At 46.1% G+C, this 18,299-nt stretch overlaps 1 protein-coding gene across 4 annotated transcripts in view; it reads right to left on the bottom strand.

Moving 5' to 3' along the window:
• Positions 1–16,864, bottom strand: part of GSN (gelsolin) — a 53,161-nt gene extending 36,297 nt beyond the window's left edge. Inside the window, exons 1-2 of one of the 4 annotated variants that reach the window (XM_034416626.3) lie at positions 16,627–16,800; positions 5,589–5,649 (exon numbers count right to left, since the gene is read on the bottom strand). In XM_034416626.3, the coding sequence (XP_034272517.2) occupies positions 5,589–5,618 (30 nt within the window). In that variant the 5' untranslated portion in view covers positions 5,619–5,649; positions 16,627–16,800. Of the gene's footprint in view, positions 1–5,588; positions 5,650–6,802; positions 7,010–16,626 lie in introns of those variants that run through there. The other 3 variants (XM_087880022.1, XM_087880023.1, XM_034416627.3) reach the window with 3 other exon arrangements.
• Positions 16,865–18,299: the final 1,435 nt, after the last annotated feature.

Here is an 18,299-nt window from a genome sequence, read left to right as displayed (position 1 = left end):
TGACTCAGCCTTCCATCCTTTCTAAGGTAGGTAAAATGAGGACCCAGATTGTGGGGGCAATAAGCTGGCTTTGTATAAATATACAAAAGTATGAAGGCTATTGCTTAACGCATTGTAAGCCGCCCTGAGTCTCCGGAGAAGGGCGGCATATATATCAAATTAAAAAAAAAAAATCCCACTCCAACTCTGTAAGTAGTTGTTTCTTCTTCTTCTTCTTCCTCTTCTTCCTCTTCTTCTTCTTCTTCTTCCTTCTTCTTCCTTCTTCTTCCTTCCTCCTCCTCTTCTCCTTGTTCTCCTCCTCCTCCCATATTTCTCCTCCGCCACCTCCTCCTATCTCTTAGCTATCAAGAAACTCTCCTATACAATTACTAATTTTAGCACGAAGACTTGTCCAGCTGCCTGTGTATAATCCCCGATACCCCCTAGTTCATAATAGCTGTTTTTATTTTCTACGTTGTTTTGCAAGTACACAGAATGCTTCTGTCCCGGAGACAAACTCCTTGTGCGTGTAAGTACGCAGTTGGCCAAATAAACTATTCTATTCTTCTAAGTCTCAGAAGACTTTTCTCTATATATAATTTTCTTTTCTCTCTGCCTCCTTCTATGCCATACCTTCCTTCTCACAGTGTAATTCTTGGGCGTTAAGAGCCAGCCTGTCCCTCCCCAAATCACTTTGGCTTTGTCTGTAACTTTAAATAGTTGCCAGCCTTGGATCTCTTAATGGCTTTGAAATAGTTCTTTCCCCCACGAAGGCTTTGGCAGCCTGACCTTGTGCAAGTTAGAAGGCCAATCTTAACTCTGCATCCGGCCAACACAGGAGAAAACTACCAGTCCTCAAGATTTAGTGGGCACAATTGGAAAGGAGTAAATATTTGATGTAGACAAAAGTTTGCTCTTCATTATTGTCACTGTTTTCATTGGGGAGGGCAACGATGGAAGGACACAACTGAAGGAATCGCATTTTTTTAAATCTAATTTTTCCTGTTTGGTGAGGGTTTGCCTAACTAGATTATGGGATTAATCGGTTGATTTTTTTCTGGATTTGTACAACGCCCTCGGATTATAAACTACTCCAGTGGGTGTAAATTCACACAAAATTCACACATCAGGCCCCACGCTAACTAAATCTAGCATGCCGTGTCAATGCATCTGCTAGATACCTTTCATTCAGCTGATCGGTTTTGCAGTCACACTCACAAGTTACTAGTCCACAGTGCTTCTTCTATCCTGCTTGTGGGACGGAATCCTGCTTTCTGCTATCCTGCTTGAACCCAACCTCTATGACTCTGTGTCTGTGTGGACATGACCTGAGGAATAGAGTAGAGTAGAGTAGAGTAGAGTAGAGTAGAGTGTAGTGTAGTGTAGAGTAGAGTAGAGTAGAGTAGAGTAGAGTAGAGTAGAATTGAATCGAATAGATTATAGAATAGAATAGCAGAGTTGGAAGGGTCCTTGGAGGTCTTCTAGTCCAACCCCCTGCTTAGGCAGGAAACCCTACACCACCATCAAGGAGTCCTTGATGCTCTCTGAACTTGGTTGAATAAGACTTTTCCAGTCAGGAAATGGCGAAATCTAAGCTTGCATGGTTCATGAATGGCAAATAAATGTCTTTTGATGCTACCGCTAAAAAGCCGGTATAAATTGCTAAGGTACCATGTGTGTTTGACCAAGCAGGATAGAAGAAACACTGTGGACTAGTAACTTGTGGGTGCATTTGCAAAACGAGTGACTAGACCAATTAATTTGAAGTTGATTATCTTTGGATATAATTATATTTAATCATGTATTTATTTATTGTTTTGGTACTCATGCATTATTTTAATCTGGGCTAGGTAAAACGTTGGTCTCCAGAGGCTAGCTTGCAACCCTCAAGAGGCCACAGAATGTAGGGATGTTAGGATCCAATATAGGTAGTCCTCAACTTAAGGCCACCATTGAGCCCCCAAATTTCTGTTCCTGAGACATCAACTAAGCGAGTTGTGCCCATTTTACAACCTTTCTTGCCACCGTCGTTAAGCGAATTGCCGGCGGCAGTAAGTCAGTGACACGGTTGTTAAGCGAATCTGGCTTCCCCCGTTGAATTTGCTGGTCAGAAAGTCACAAAAAAGGGGATCGCGGGACACTGCGGCTGTCGTAAAGATGAGAAAGTTGCCAAGCGTCTGAATTTTGCTTGTCTGACCGCAAGGACGCTACGGTTGTTAAGTGTGAAAAACGGCCCTAAGTTCCCCTTCCTCCCCAGTGCCATTGTAACTTTGAACCGTCACTAAATGTACGTTGAGGACTGGCAGGTCTTGCTATAAAGGCTGTTGCGAACAGATAACAAGGAACGCTTCTGGGTCTTCCCCATTGCTTTTAATAGCTTGGATGTTGCGAAATCAGCTGTGAGAAGCCTCACCCAAGAGCTGCAGAAGAAGCCTATAACGCTGATGGTGAAGGGACCCCAGCAGGATCTCCTTCAAAGGATGGGATGGAAGAGAGCTACGGAGACTCGGAGCTGAAGCTTCCCAACCTCCTGCGCCGTGTGGAGGAAGCCAGAGATCCATCAGCCACTCCCGAGTTTAAAATGGTTTTTTTCTGTCGGTGGAAAGATCGGACGGCAAAGGGAAGCGTTTTGAAAAAACAGAGAAATAAAATAGATCAGGAAGTGTAGAGTTTCGACCTCGTACAGTGCCGGAGTTATCTGCCAGAGGATGTGGTGAGAACCACATGGCTGGTTTTGAAACTATCAAGAATGAGAGACCCTCGTCACGAGAAGGTTCGAACTTCCACAGAAAGAGGCGGAAATATTGGAAAGAGCAGGCACTGTGACCAGAGTTGACCATCACCTGGATATCCTGAAACTGTCGTGGCCCACCAGCGGCCAGTGGAGCCAGTGGCAGATTCAGACAGTGAGGAGGTTGGGGAGGAACATGGACCAGTCCTGGAGTCCGGGGAAGGCTCTGATGAGGGCTCTGCGTCGGAGGCTGAGAGGGGGTCAGGGCCGTCTGACAGTTGTCAGCTGCCTTCGGAGTTGGACATCAATGGGGCAGAAGGACAGCTGGATCCTGTTCCCAGTGTGCACATACACAGAGCTGGCAGGAGAAGGGAACAGCTAAAGAACAAGGGTCGACTCAGGAGTAAAGCCACAGGTGGACGGTGAATGACCCCTCTTATAGGGAATAAAAGAGGAGCGAAAGGGGAGGGGAGTTTGCAGGAGACAATTAGTTCACTTAATTGGCTCGTGACTCTCCAAGACTCCTTGCCAAGTTTTGAAGATATCGGCCTGGCAGCTCTCCAAGCCAGATAAGGTCTGTGACTGTAAATTCTCCCTTGAAGGACTTTGCTGGCTTTGAATGAGAGGAATTCACAGTCACTTAATAAAAAGGGGGTTTTATCAGGACAAGGAGTCTGTTTTTATGCTCTTGGGAAGCCTACGTCAGAACAGAAACTTCTTCAATTCTATCAGAAACTTCTTGAATGAGATGCGAAATGTCTTCAAGCAAAAACGAAGTCCACCTGCCTTTTGAAAAAGCACCTTTGGGACAACCATGACCTGGATGACTGAGAATCTCCATAGACACCGTCGCCTAGATCTTCTCTTTCTTGGTTGTCCACTTTGAGAAACGGGGCAAGAAAAGGCCATTCTTACCTTCAGATTTTTCCATCCAGCCTTATCTCCTATTTTTCAGAAGAGACGGGTCATTTCCACTTCAAAATTGTCCACGACTCATCCTCAGCTTAGTTTGAAGGAACATCTAGAGAACATCTACACCGCATTTGGTTCAATTTGGAGATCCAGTGGGGATCCCTGGTCCACTTGATTTAGGAATTTATTTAATTATTAGATTTGTTTGCTGCCCTTCAAGGCAACTCATACATCATTACCCTTCTTGGTGTGTGAAGCTCTCAGTTTCTGAGGCTGTCAGATCCAACAGGAAGAGATAGTCCACCAAGAAGTCAACAGTTGTTGTGGTGACCAAAACTGGATGCTGTATTCCAGGTGTGGCCCTACGATAAAACTAGAGTCAGGGTATCCATTCGTTGTGTCCAACCTCTGCTTGTCTTAGGGGGGAAGAACAGGAGAGAGGAGACCAAGATTGGGTTCCAGGTTCTCCAGGAGCCATGGATCCACTGGATGAGCTCCACTAAGCATTTAGAATAGACTAGAAATAAAATAACAGAGTTGGAAGGGACCTTGGAGGTCTTCTAGTCCAACCCCGCTTTCCCCCAGGAAACCCTACACCACTTCAGACAAATGGTTATCCAACATCTTCTTAAAAACTTCCAGTGTTGGAGCATCCACAACTTCTGGTGGCAAGTTGTTCCACTGGTTAATTGTTCTAACCGTCAGGAAATTACTCCTTAGTTCTAAGTTGCTTCTCTCCTTGCTTAGTTTCCACCCATTGCTTCTTGTCCTGCCTTCAGGTGCTTTGGAGAATAGTTTGACTCTCTCTTCTTTGTGGCAGCCCCTGAGATATTGGAAGACTGCTATCATGTCTCCCCTAGTCCTTCTTTTCATTAAACTAGACGTACCCAGTTCCTGCAACCGTTCTGCATATGTTTTAGCCTCCAGTCCCCTAATCATCTTGGTTGCTCTTCTCTGCACTGTTTCTAGAGTCTCCACATCCTTTTTACATCGTGGCGACCAAAACTGGATGCAGGATTCCAAGTGTGGCCTTACCAAGGCCTTATAAAGCGGTATTAACACTTCACGTGATCTTGCCTATTTATTTATTTATTTATATTATTATTCATATTTCTATGCCACCCACTCTCCGAGGACTCTGGGCGGCTTACACCAAAGACAGTATACTAAATAGCATAACTGCCCCCTAACAATCTGGGTCCTCATTTTACCCACCTCGGAAGGATGGAAGGCTGAGTCAACCTTCAGCCTGTGAGATTTGATCGGCTGATCTGCTGAACTAGCAGTCAGCTGAAGTAGCTGCAGTACTGCGCCCTAACCACTGCGCCACCTCAGCTCCACGGCCTAGAACTGTCTTGGCTTTTTTGGCAGCTGCTGCACACGGCTGGCTCATATCTAAATGGTTGTCCACTAGGACTCCAAGATCCCTCTCACAGTTACTACTATTGAGCAAGGTACCACCTATACTGTACCAGTAAGTATATTTGACCAATAAGACCACTTCACAGTTGCGTTTTCTTTAGGCAGGGTAGAATTTCTGGATCTCACCATCCCATATGACCACAAAGAGCTGCTGGCAGGCAGAGGAATCAATCAATACATTGAGATCTGAAGACATGTCAACATCAATTGAGAAAAAGAGAGGAGAAGGGGTCCTGTTCTCTGACATCCATCCTCTTTGGGGGGTTTTTTCCCCCCTAAAAATTTCCCACCCTCTTCCCAAGGAAGGTCCCTCAATTCATGCAAAGGAGGCAGGTTGTGGAAAAAGAAACTGGGACTTAGAAGATCCCCGGAGGAGAAATATATAAGAGAGGAGAGGGGGGGGCAAAGGACGCAGGGAAGAGAAGGTGGGAAGAAGATATCCATGGTTAGCAAAGTTGGATCGGTTCATGGCATCCAGAGAGAGAAAAAGGCAGGTTAAACATTCCAAGCAATTGATTGAAAAAATCAGATCTTGACTTCCTACCTTGGCGTCTTTCACACATGTCATCCCCATAAGTATATTTTTTTTTATAAACACTCTCTCCCTAGGAAACATTTTAAATAGGGTTTAGAATGGCTGCATTTCAAGGCACAAAAACAACAATAACACAAAACTTTGCAGTTGTCTTCATTTAAAAACAAAAAAAAAATAAGAGAGAGAGAGAGAGAGAGAGAGAGAGAGATTTTTCTCTCCCTCCCCCACTTTGGAACACATGATCTGGAAAGAAGAGGCGGTGAAAACAAAAAAAGAGGAAAAAAACTCGCTTTCCATAACATCTGGCAGGGGGAGGGAATAAAATTGACAGTAAACACAGCTTTAAATCAAAAAGCCCATTCACGTTGCTGGTACTAATGAAGTCTGGAGCTATTTTTACCAGCTTTGGGCAAAATTCCCGTGTCGGTCATACTGGCAGAAGGGAAGAAAAAAAAAGTTTGCCAGTCAAACTCCCCATCAGCAGTTTCACCCTGTCAGCTGCTTCGGCTGGGCCAGAAAGAAAAAAAGCCTAAAAAAATACTGCAATTTTTCTGTGAGGTTATTGCAGCTTTCTCTTTCCACAAAATGCTTTTTTTCTCTGTCTCTTTTTCTGCCCGTCTCTCAATCTCTCTCTATTTTTCATCTCTGCCTCTATCTATCTATCTGTCTATCTGTCTGTCTTTCTATCTATGCATCCATCCATCATCCATCCATCATTCTCTTTCCCTTTCTTTCTGTCTTTCTCTCCCCATCTCTCAATCTCTCTCTTTCTCTCTTTCATCTCTATTATCTTTCTATTTCTAATCCTCTTTCTCTGTCTTTCACTCATCTCTCAATCTCTCTCTCTTTCTCTCTTTCATCTCTATTATCCATCTTTCTATCTTTCTATTTCTATACCTTTCTCCTTCCCTTTCCCTCTCTCTCTCTCACTCATCTCTCAATCTTCTTTCTTTCTTTCTTTCTTTCTTTCTTTCTTTCTTTCTTTCTTTCTTTCTCTCTCTCTCTCTCTCCTTCCTTCCTTCCTTCCTTCCTTCCTATCTATCTATCTATCTATCTATCTATCTATCTATCTATCTATCTATCTATCTCTTTCTGGTTTAGGTAATAAAACACTTGCAAAAAAACAACCAAGCTCAGAGAGCACCAAGGACCATACAGTCTTCCTCCTCCTCCTCCTCCTCCTCCCTGTGAACCCCACCCCCTTCTAGCACTGATGATATTACCTAATTAGGGTCATGAAACATCTGCAAAAAAAAAACACCAAGCTCAGAGAGCACCAAGGATCCCTCGTTTCAACCCTGAGCTGCAAATATTCTCCTTTAGCCGTTACCCTTGGGCTCACAGAACCTCCTTCCTCCCACCCCTACGGAGGCATTCATCCTTCCCTTTCTGTGTTCTCCTGCTTTTCCTCCCCTGGAATTTACAGCCGCAGCCACCTCCCCCCCCCCTTCCCTGCTTCACCATTCGGCTTTTCCAGGGAAGCAAAGCCAGCTGTCTATTCGAGCCACAGCTTGCCACGTGGGGCAGACACTGCTGCTGTGAAAGTTCAGCGGCCTGCTCTGAACAAACGTCAGCCAGGAATTAAGCCCCGGACTGGGAGAATGCAGCTTCTCAGCTAAAATCCACATTCCAGAAGCCATTTCTTGATCCTGGAGTGAAAAAAAAAGTCTCTATGAGACAAACCAGATCTGCCAAGCGCATCCAAAGCAATTCACCATCCCTACATACAGGCAGTCCTCGATTTATGACCACAATTGAGCCCAAACTTCTCACCAAAGTTTATACCCTCAATTCTCAGCACCTTTGTCAAGAGTGCTGTGTAGATGGAAGCTGCCAGGATTTTGGACTATTTACAGATACAAAATTTGTATCACACATACAAAGATGTGTGAAAGAGCCTTGATAGTACAGTGGTTTAGTGCACCCTGTCATTAACACAGCTGCCTGCAATTTCTGCTGGTTCGAATCTCGCCAAGGCTCAAGGTTGACTCAGCCTTCCATCCTTTCTAAGGTAGGTGAAATGAGGACCCAGTTTGTGGGGGCAATAAGCTGACTTTGTATAAAATATACAAAAGGATGAAGGCTATGGCTTAACGCATTGTAAGCCGCCCTGAGTCTCCGGAGAAGGGCGGCATATCAATCAAATAAAAAAAAAAAAAAGATGTTGAGACTCTAGAAAAAGTGCAGGGAAGAGCAACTAAGATGATTAAGGAACTGGAGGCTAAAACAAAAGAAGAACTGGGTATGTCTAGCTCTAAAAAAAGAGAAGGACTAGGAGGTGACATAATAGCATCTTCCAATATCTTAGGGGTTGCCACAAAGAAGAGGGAGTCAAGCTATTCTCCAAAGCACCTGAAGGTAGGACAAGAAGCAATGGGTGGAAACTCATCAAGGAGAGAAGCAATTTAACTTATTAACACTTATTAACACAGCTGCCTGCAATTTACTGCTGGTTCGAATCTCTCCAAGGCTCAAGGTTGACTCAGCCTTCCATCCTTTCTAAGGTAGGTGAAATGAGGACCCAGTTTGTGGGGGCAATAAGCTGACTTTGTATAAATATACAAAAGTATGAAGGCTATTGCTTAACGCATTGTAAGTTGCCTGAGTCTCTGGAGAAGGGCGGCATATAAATCAAATTAAAAAAAATAAATAAAAAAAATTTAGAACTAAGGTGAAATTTCCTGACAGTTAGAACAATTAACCAGTGGAACAACTGGCCTCCAGAAGTTGTAAATGCTGCAACACTGGAAGTTTTTAAGATGAGGTTGGATAACCATTTGTCTGAAGTGGTGTAGGGTTTCCTGCCTAAGCAGGGGGTTGGACTAGAAGACCTCCAAGGTCCCTTCCAACTCTGTTATTCTGATATACTCCAATGGGATAGGTTTTTTTTTCCCCATGCTCTCAGGTTTGGATGCAAGTGGAAAACTCAATTTGGGAAAAGTGAAGAGGTCCAAATTGTCTAACGAATTCCAGAGAGGACTTGGTTGATTATTGGACTTGTGCCATCTGATTTCTCCGCTTAATAGAGCAAATATTGAAAAATCACAAGCCATTCGATGGGCGTGTGCTGCCAAGCACACTATGATTCACGCTGCCTTTTTCCTTCCTCTTGGGATTTAAACCGAAGGAAATTCACAGCTGCTTCTTTGGAGAGCAGCCAGGAACGAATGGGCCCACGGGCAGGGAAGGAGGGCTCGGATTTAGACTCGTTTCCAGTTTTTTCCAATTGAAACCAGTTTGCCCTCGGTAAATTTGGAGTTCTAATAGGATTCTATGAATTCCGCTTCCTTTTTGTGTGGAAAACCACCGGGGGGGGGGGTTTAAAGAGAATTCTCGTTCTGCTTTTTGAAAAGCATTGATTTCCCCTTTCTTTAAATTGTCTGCTTGTGTCTTCATCGCAGGCGGACAATCTAAATGAGCACTGATGATGTTATCTAGAGTCCCTTGGGAGTTGGGCGGGATAGAAATGGGACAAAATAAATAAATAAATAGATAGATAGATAGATAGATAGATAGATAGATAGATAGATAGACAGACAGATAGATAGTTTGGTAATGAAATGTCTGCAAGAAAACCACCAAGCTTGAGAGCATCAAGGATCTCACCATTCTTTTCTTTTTTTTAAATTTGATTTATATGCCGCCCTTCTCCGGAGACTCAGGGCGGCTTACAATGCGTTAAGCAATAGCCTTCATCCTTTTGTATATTTATACAAAGTCAGCTTATTGCCCCCACAAACTGGGTCCTCATTTCACCTACCTTAGAAAGGATGGAAGGCTGAGTCGACCTTGAGCCTGGCGAGATTCGAACTTACTAATTGCAGACAGCTGGAGTTAAATTACAATGCATTAGTCTGCTGAGCTATCCAGGCTCCTCCTCCTCCTCCTCCTCTCCCTCCTCCCCCTCCCCCTCCTCTCTACAAATCATACCCTTCTAGCACTGATGATGCTACCTAGTTGGGTCATTAAACATCTGCAAGAAAACCGCTAAGCTTGGAGAGCACCAAGGACCCACCATCCTTTTCCTCCTTCCTCTTCCTCCCCCACTCCACAAACCCCACTCCCTTCTAGCACTGATAATGTTATCTAGTTGGGTCATGAAACGTCTGCAAGAAAGCCACCAAGCTTGAAAGCATCAAGGATCCCATCATTCTCTTCCTCCTCCTCCCCTTCCTCCTCCCCCACTTCCTCCTCCCCCTCGCCCTCCTCCTCCTCTCTACAAACCCCACTCCCTTCTAGCACTGATGATGCTACCTAGTTGGGTCACGAAACATCTGCAAGGAAACCAACCAGCTCAGAGAGTCATCAAGGACTCCACAATTCAACCCTGAGCTACAAACATTCTCTTCTCTTGTATCTTGCATATTCATTCATATATTAACTTTCTAACGTGCCTTCTCGGGTAATTGGGATTTCTGTTTCAAAACATATAGTCATGTTTTCCTGGTACACAAAGAAGAGGCAGGGCTGGGCGTGTGAATCTGTCGATCCGAGATGGGGGATTATTGACTATCGACATGGTTATGCATCTGTTCTGCCCAAACAGCTGCATGACTCATCCCGGAGCGATCCTCCCTTTCCTCTTTCTCTCTCTGGTCTGTTACGGCTAGTTCAACTCACTTCAGTTCCCAAAGCTATGTTCACACAAGACACTTGTGCGCATTAGACCCAAACAGGGGTGAAATCCAGCAGGTTCTGACAGGTTCTGGAGAACTGGTAGCGGAAATTTTGAGTAGTTCAGAGAACCGGCAAATACCACCTCTGGCTGGCCCCAGAGTGGGGAGGGAATGGAGATTTTGCAGTATCCTTCCCCTGGAGTGGGGTGGGGATGGAGATTTTGCAGTATCCTTCCCCTGGAGTGGGGTGGGAATGGGGATTTTGCAGTATCCTTCCCCTGGAGTGGGGTGGGGATGGAGATTTTGCAGTAACCTTCCCCTGGAGTGGGGTGGGAATGGAGATTTTGCAGTATCCTTCCCCTGGAGTGGGGTGGGAATGGGGATTTTGTAGTATCCTTCCCCTGGAGTGGGGTGGGGATGGAGATTTTGCAGTATCCTTCCCCTGGAGTGGGGTGGGAATGGAGATTTTGCAATATCCTTCTCCCAGGAGGGGAGGGAATGGAGATTTTGCAGTAACCTTCCCCCTGGAGTGGCATGGGAATGGAGATTTTGCAGTATCCTTCTCCCAGGAGGGGAGGGAATGGAGATTTTGCAGTATTCTTCCCCTGGAGTGGGGTGGGAATGGGGATTTTGCAGTATTCTTCCCCTGGAGTGGGGTGGGAATGGGGATTTTGCAGTATCCTTCCCCTGGAGTGGGGTGGGGATGAAGATTTTGCAATATCCTTCCCCTGCCACGCCCACCAAGCCACGCCCACAGAACCGGTAGGGAAAAAATTTTGGATTTCACCCCTGGACCCAAAGCTAGCACAATACCCAAAAGGCTTTTCACAAGACCCTGATTTTAGTTGCCTGCTAAGACCGATTTGACGTTTTTTTTTTTGTTTAAGGTGCTCCGATGTGTTGGGCTAACTCGGGGAATGGGGTTAATTCAGTAAGCCAATCTGCAATTGTTTAAAAAAAAAAAAAAAAGTTGACGCAATGAGCAACGACAGCTCCCTGGTTCGCTCTGGGCCCGTTTTAGCCAATCCAGAGCAAGACTCAGGGCTGCAACTCTAACTCTTATTTGTCTTGCCAGAAACCCAATCATCAAATCATGCTATAAAAAGAATCTCGTCTAGAGCCCGGGGAATGCGACGGATTAATATACAGAAAAGCCCCGAACGATATCAGCTCCTGGGCTGACGTGGTGTCATGACGATGTTCCTAAAACATTCAGTCATTCATTCAGAACCACCCGAAGGAAAATATTCAGTTTTTTTTTTTTTAAAGGCAATGGGCTTTTCCAAAATATTCTCATGTCCGAATCTTTGTAAAATAATTCAAAAGACCAAAAAAGAGGCAGATGGGTCTGGTAGTTGAAGGCACTGGGCTAGAAACTAGGTAGCTGTGAGTTCTAGCGCAGACGTAGGCATCGATGCCAGCTAGGTGACTTTGGGCCAATCACCAGGAAACTGGGAGTTCTAGTCCCGCCTTAGGCATGAATGCCAACTGGGTGATTTTGCACCAATTACCAGGAGATGGTGAGTTCTAGTCCCGCCTTAGGCATGAATGCCAGCTGGGTGACTTTGGGCCAATTACCAGGAGACTGGGAGTTCTAGTCCCCCTATTAGGCATGAAAGCCATCTAGATGACTTTAGGCCAATCACCAGGAGAGGGAGAGTTCTAGTCCCACCTTTGGCACGAAAGCCATCTAGATGACTTTAGGCCAATCACCAGGAGACAGTGAGTTCTAGTCCCACCTTAGGCACAAAAGCCATCTAGATGACTTTAGGCCAATTACCAGGAGACGTGAGTTCTAGTCCCACCTTAGGCATGAATGCCAGATGGGTGATTTTGCACCAATTACCAGGAGACGGTGAGTTCTAGTCCCACTTTAGGCATGAATGCCAGCTAGATGATTTTGGGCCAATTACCAGGAGACTGGGAGTTCTACTTCCCTATTAAGCATGAAAGCCATCTAGATGACTTTAGGCCAATCACCAGGAGACGGTGAGTTCTAGTCCCACCTTAGACATGAATGCCAGCTAGATGATTTTGGGCCAATCACCAGGAGACGGTGAGTTCTAGTCCCACCTTAGGCACGAAAGCCATCTAGATGACTTTAGGCCAATCACCAGGAGACGGTGAGTTCTAGTCCCACCTTAGGCACGAAAGCCATCTAGATGACTTTAGGCCAATCACCAGGAGACGGTGAGTTCTAGTCCCGCCTTAGGCACGAAAGCCATCTAGATGACTTTAGGCCAATCACCAGGAGACGGTGAGTTCTAGTCCCGCCTTAGGCACGAAAGCCATCTAGATGACTTTAGGCCAATCACCAGGAGACGGTGAGTTCTAGTCCCGCCTTAGGCACGAAAGCCATCTAGATGACTTTAGGCCAATCACCAGGAGACGGTGAGTTCTAGTCCCGCCTTAGGCACGAAAGCCATCTAGATGACTTTAGGCCAATCACCAGGAGACGGTGAGTTCTAGTCCCGCTTTAGGCACGAAAGCCATCTAGATGACTTTAGGCCAATCACCAGGAGACGGTGAGTTCTAGTCCCACCTTAGGCATGAATGCCAGCTGGGTGACTTTGGGCCAATCACCAGGAGACGGTGAGTTCTAGTCCCGCCTTAGGCACGAAAGCCATCTAGATGACTTAAGGCCAATCACCAGGAGACGGTGAGTTCTAGTCCCACCTTAGGCACGAAAGCCATCTAGATGACTTTAGGCCAATCACCAGGAGACGGTGAGTTCTAATCCCACCTTAGGCACGAAAGCCATCTAGATGACTTAAGGCCAATCACCAGGAGACGGTGAGTTCTAGTCCCACCTTAGGCACGAAAGCCAGCTGGGTGATTTAAGGCCAATCACCAGGAGACGGTGAGTTCTAGTCCCGCCTTAGGCACGAAAGACATCTAGATGACTTTAGGCCAATCACCAGGAGACGGTGAGTTCTAGTCCCGCCTTAGGCACGAAAGCCATCTAGATGACTTTAGGCCAATCACCAGGAGACGGTGAGTTCTAGTCCCACCTTAGGCACGAAAGCCATCTAGATGACTTAAGGCCAATCACCAGGAGACGGTGAGTTCTAGTCCCACCTTAGGCACGAAAGCCAGCTGGGTGATTTAAGGCCAATCACCAGGAGACGGTGAGTTCTAGTCCCGCCTTAGGCACGAAAGACATCTAGATGACTTTAGGCCAATCACCAGGAGACAGTGAGTTCTAGTCCCGCCTTAGGCACGAAAGTCATCTAGATGACTTTAGGCCAATTACCAGGAGACGGTGAGTTCTAGTCCCACTTTAGGCATGAATGCCAGCTAGATGATTTTGGGCCAATCACCAGGAGACGGTGAGTTCTAGTCCCACCTTAGGCACGAAAGCCATCTAGATGACTTTAGGCCAATCACCAGGAGACGGTGAGTTCTAGTCCCACCTTAGGCAGGAAAGCCATCTAGATGACTTTAGGCCAATCACCAGGAGACGGTGAGTTCTAGTCCCGCCTTAGGCAGGAAAGCCATCTAGATGACTTTAGGGCAATTACCAGGAGACGGTGAGTTCTAGTCCCCTCTTAGGCACGAAAGCCATCTAGATGACTTAAGGCCAATCACCAGGAGACGGTGAGTTCTAGTCCCACCTTAGGCACGAAAGCCAGCTGGGTGATTTAAGGCCAATCACCAGGAGACGGTGAGTTCTAGTCCCGCCTTAGGCACGAAAGACATCTAGATGACTTTAGGCCAATCACCAGGAGACGGTGAGTTCTAGTCCCGCCTTAGGCACGAAAGCCATCTAGATGACTTTAGGCCAATCACCAGGAGACGGTGAGTTCTAGTCCCACCTTAGGCACGAAAGCCATCTAGATGACTTTAGGCCAATCACCAGGAGACGGTGAGTTCTAGTCCCCTCTTAGGCACGAAAGCCATCTAGATGACTTTAGGCCAATCACCAGGAGACGGTGAGTTCTAGTCCCACCTTAGGCACGAAAGCCTTCTAGATGACTTTAGGCCAATCACCAAGAGACGGTGAGTTCTAGTCCCCTCTTAGGCACGAAAGCCATCTAGATGACTTTAGCCCAATTACCAGGAGACGGTGAGTTCTAGTCCCACCTTAGGCACGAAAGCCATCTAGATGACTTTAGACCAATCACCAGGAGACGGTGAGTTCTAGTCCCACCTTAGGCACGAAAGCCATCTAGATGACTTTAGGCCAATCACCAGGAGACGGTGAGTTCTAGTCCCGCCTTAGGCAGGAAAGCCATCTAGATGACTTTAGGGCAATTACCAGGAGACGGTGAGTTCTAGTCCCCTCTTAGGCACGAAAGCCATCTAGATGACTTTAGCCCAATTACCAGGAGACGTGAGTTCTAGTCCCGCCTTAGGCACGAAAGCCATCTAGATGACTTTAGGCCAATCACCAGGAGACGGTGAGTTCTAGTCCCGCCTTAGGCACGAAAGCCTTCTAGATGACTTTAGGCCAATCACCAAGAGACGGTGAGTTCTAGTCCCACCTTAGGCACGAAAGCCATCTAGATGACTTTAGGCCAATCACCAAGAGACGGTGAGTTCTAGTCCCACCTTAGGCACGAAAGCCAGCTGGGTGACTTTGACCCAGTCCATCTCTCTCTCAGCCCAACCTTCCTCACAATGTTGCTTGTTGTGGGAGAAAATAGGAGGAAGGAATATTAGCTATGTTCACTTCCTTGAAAATACTAGGTATGCGCGCGGCCCTGAGTTATTAATAAAAATAATTAAGTGGGCGGGAGCAGGATATAAAAGTTAGGTTTACTGTGCAGAATAACTACTTGTTCGTCAGTTGCAAAATGCACATAGATTTACTTTTCTTTTTTTGGCAAGCAACATAGTAGCTACCATGTGTTGTATACGCTGTGATAAGAGAGATAAGAGAACTAAATTCAGCCCTATCATCGCAAGTCCCCAATATAACCTTTGTATCCTTCAGAATCCAGTTAATTCTACCGAAGCCCCTTCCGCTGAATATTTGCAACGTGACATCATTTGCGTAGTGTTGGTGCAGAAAGCACAGGAGCAGGACTTAAGAGGAAAGGTGGCAACCTGATCCAGCATCCAGATGCAATTTGTCATTCAGTCACACACCAATAAATCCCCTCTGGCTGTTATAAAAAAACTAAGGTTTTTTTTCTCCCCTGGATTGACAAAATTTCACTCCAGGCAGTGAAACCGCGCAAAGGGCTTAAGGAAAACTTGTGCAAAGTTTTCACAACAGGTTTTGACTACTATTTAAAAACAAACAAACACCCTTCTTTGAAACATTCAGGTGTTCCTTAGGTGTTGCAATTCTACCATCCAAATTCAGGATTGGATGAGTCTTATTATTATTATTATTTAAATTAAAGACAAAGGTTTTTTTTTTTTTTTTTTTTAAATTCTCTCTCTCTTGAAGCTGGAAACTTTTGAGGTCACTTACATTTTTCCAAAGCCCTGGCCTTTTGGAAGAATTAAAAAATAATAATAATCTAACCTGGGCTACTGGTCCTAGCCTAGTTGGTGAAATTGTCCTGAATTGGAAGGTGGGCATCTCTGACTTTTCGGCTTGGGGGTGGGAACCCTTGTGGTTTATTTAGAGTCTGTATTCGTCCCTTCCCCTTTTTTAAAATCCCAAACTTTGGGGAAAATGCCATGGGAGGGAGGGAGGGAGGGAAGGAAGGAAGGAAGGGAAAGGAAAGGGAGGGAAGGAGGAAAGAAGGAGGAGAAGGAGGAAAGAGAGGGAGGGAGGACAGGGAGGAGGGAAGGAGGAAAGAAGGAGGAGAAGGAGGAAAGGAAAGAAGGAAAGAGAGGGAGGGAGAAATGAGGACAAGGAGGAGGGAGGGAAGGAGGAAAGAAGGAAGGAGAAGAGAGAAGAAAGGAAGGAAAGAAAGAGGGAAACAAGGAATTCCCCTCCTCCTCATTCAAACTAGCGCTGAGTTCCACCGACACCCCCCAACTTTCCAGCCTCCAATACCGGATTGGGCTCTCAAAACCGGACAGGCACTGGAGCGCTCCTTTAGCAAAGGATCCCACCTGCACGCCGGCCTTTCTTTCTTTCTTTCTTTCTTTCTTTCTTTCTTTCTTTCTTTCTTTCTTTCTTTCTTTCTTTCTTTCTTTCTTTCTTTCTTTTTCCAGGCTACCCGGCGCCTCCCGGATCTCCCCCTCCTCGCGCGCCCCCCCCCACAATGCCACACCTCTTCGGCCTCTCCCCAACCCCCCCTCCCCAAAATCTCTCCATCTCGCTCCCCTCCTCCACCCCACCCCGCCCCCGCTTCCTCTCCTCCTTGGTGGGGCTACAGCCGCGGCTCCCAAGCTTTGCGGGCTCGGAGAAGGAGCCCAGCCGCAGCCAAAGCGCAGCGCCCCATCGGAAAGGGGGGGCGCCTCTCCCCCCCAACTTCCCCACTGGGTCTCCCCAGTTTTTTTTTTGTTTTTTTGTCCTGGGATCCTACCTAGCTGGGCAGTGGATGAATCAAAGAGCTGCTCTGCGAGAATCCCAGGCGGTGGAGACGGCAGAGAAAGGGAGAAAGATCCGGCTGGGGTTGAACTGGGATGGGATGGGCTGGACTGGGAGGGGTCGGGCCGAGCCCCCCCCCCCCACCCTCCCTCTTCTCTTCCCCCGCCCTGCGCTCCGCCCTGCGCTTCCAGAGGCTGCAGGACTGGCTGGCCGGATACCGGCGATGCTTCGACTCCGCCCGCTCCGTTTGCAAAGCGGGTTGGCCCGCGCGTAAAGCTGGTTTAGCTGGGATGGGGAACGAGCTACCCTTGGAACCAAGGAGCAATTCATCACTTGGCTTCAGAAGTTGTGGGTGCTCCATCACTGGGAAGACATTGCACAGCCCTTTGTCTGAAAATAGGCTTCCCTGTTAGACTAGGATGGGGAGTCGGCAACCTGGGGCTCTGGAGCCGCATGTGGCTCTTTCACTCCTCTGCTGCGGCTCCATACTCCGCACAACCACCAATGTGTGACACCCATCCACTTGTAATTTATTGAGCTTTTCAACCCCCAGTAGACCAACAGTGGATAAACCCAAGAAAAGAAAAGTTTCAGAAGAAAACAGAATGTTTAATTCAACTACATATGCTAGTTTTGTGGCCGCTCGAGAAATAGTCAGGATCGGGAAGGGTTTTGTGGCTCCCGGTGTTTTCTTTTCCGGGTCCAAATGGCTCTTTTGAGTGTTTAAAGTTGCAGAGCCCTTGGACTAGAGGACCTCCGAGGTCCCTTCCAATTCTGTTATTTTTTTTTTTAAAATATACTTTATTAAATTTTGTCATTATAAAAGAAAATATACAATCTCTATGTCCTTCAGAGGTACAGTGTTTATACAATTTACGGAATCATACGTTAAATAAACTACATCTTTATCTATTCAATATTCTATACAATATAACTCGTATTTCGAATGCGTAACAAGTCATAACCTGAAATCATGTTTTTGTCTTATTCTTCAACCAATTGTACCAATTTCCCCATATTTCATAATATTTAGATTTCTCCTCATTATTTATCTCACTCGTCAATTTTGCCATTTCTGCACACTCTAGGATTTTGTTTATTAGTATTTCTTCTGAGGGTATGGATTTATTTTTCCAGTATTTTGCAAAAGCTAATGTAGCCACAGTTGTAATCTGGATTATGAGTTGATTCTGTTATTATCCTATAACCAATTATCAATTAATAATCAATTAACCCATGGAACGGCTTGGCTTCAGAAATTGTGGGTGCTCCATCACTGGAGGTTTTCAAGAAGAGACACGACAACCACAGGTCTGAAATGGTACGGGGTCTTCTGCTTGGGCAGGGGGTTGGAGTAGATGACCTCCAAGATCCCTTCCAGCTCTAGTTTGATTAATTGGTGTGCTCCAAAGCGCCAGAAGGCAGGACAAAGAAGCAATGGATGGAAAGTAACCAAGGAGAGAATCAGCCTAGAACTAAGGAGAAACTTCCAGACAGGGAGGACAATTAATCAATGGAACGGCTTCCCTCCAGAAGTTGTGGATGCTCCATCACTGGAGGCTTTTCAAGAAGAGATTGGACAACCATTTATCTGAGATGGTATAGCATTTCCTGCTAGAGCAGGGGGTTAAACTAGATGACCTACAAGGTCCCTTCTTCCAACTCTGT

The sequence above is a fragment of the Pantherophis guttatus genome, chromosome 16 (genome assembly GCF_059756535.1).
Source record: "Pantherophis guttatus breed Tessera chromosome 16, ASM5975653v1, whole genome shotgun sequence".
Classification (NCBI taxonomy): domain Eukaryota; kingdom Metazoa; phylum Chordata; class Lepidosauria; order Squamata; family Colubridae; genus Pantherophis; species Pantherophis guttatus.
The sequence above is the reverse complement of the archived record's forward strand: the minus strand, read 5'-3'. Positions and strand labels throughout refer to the sequence as shown.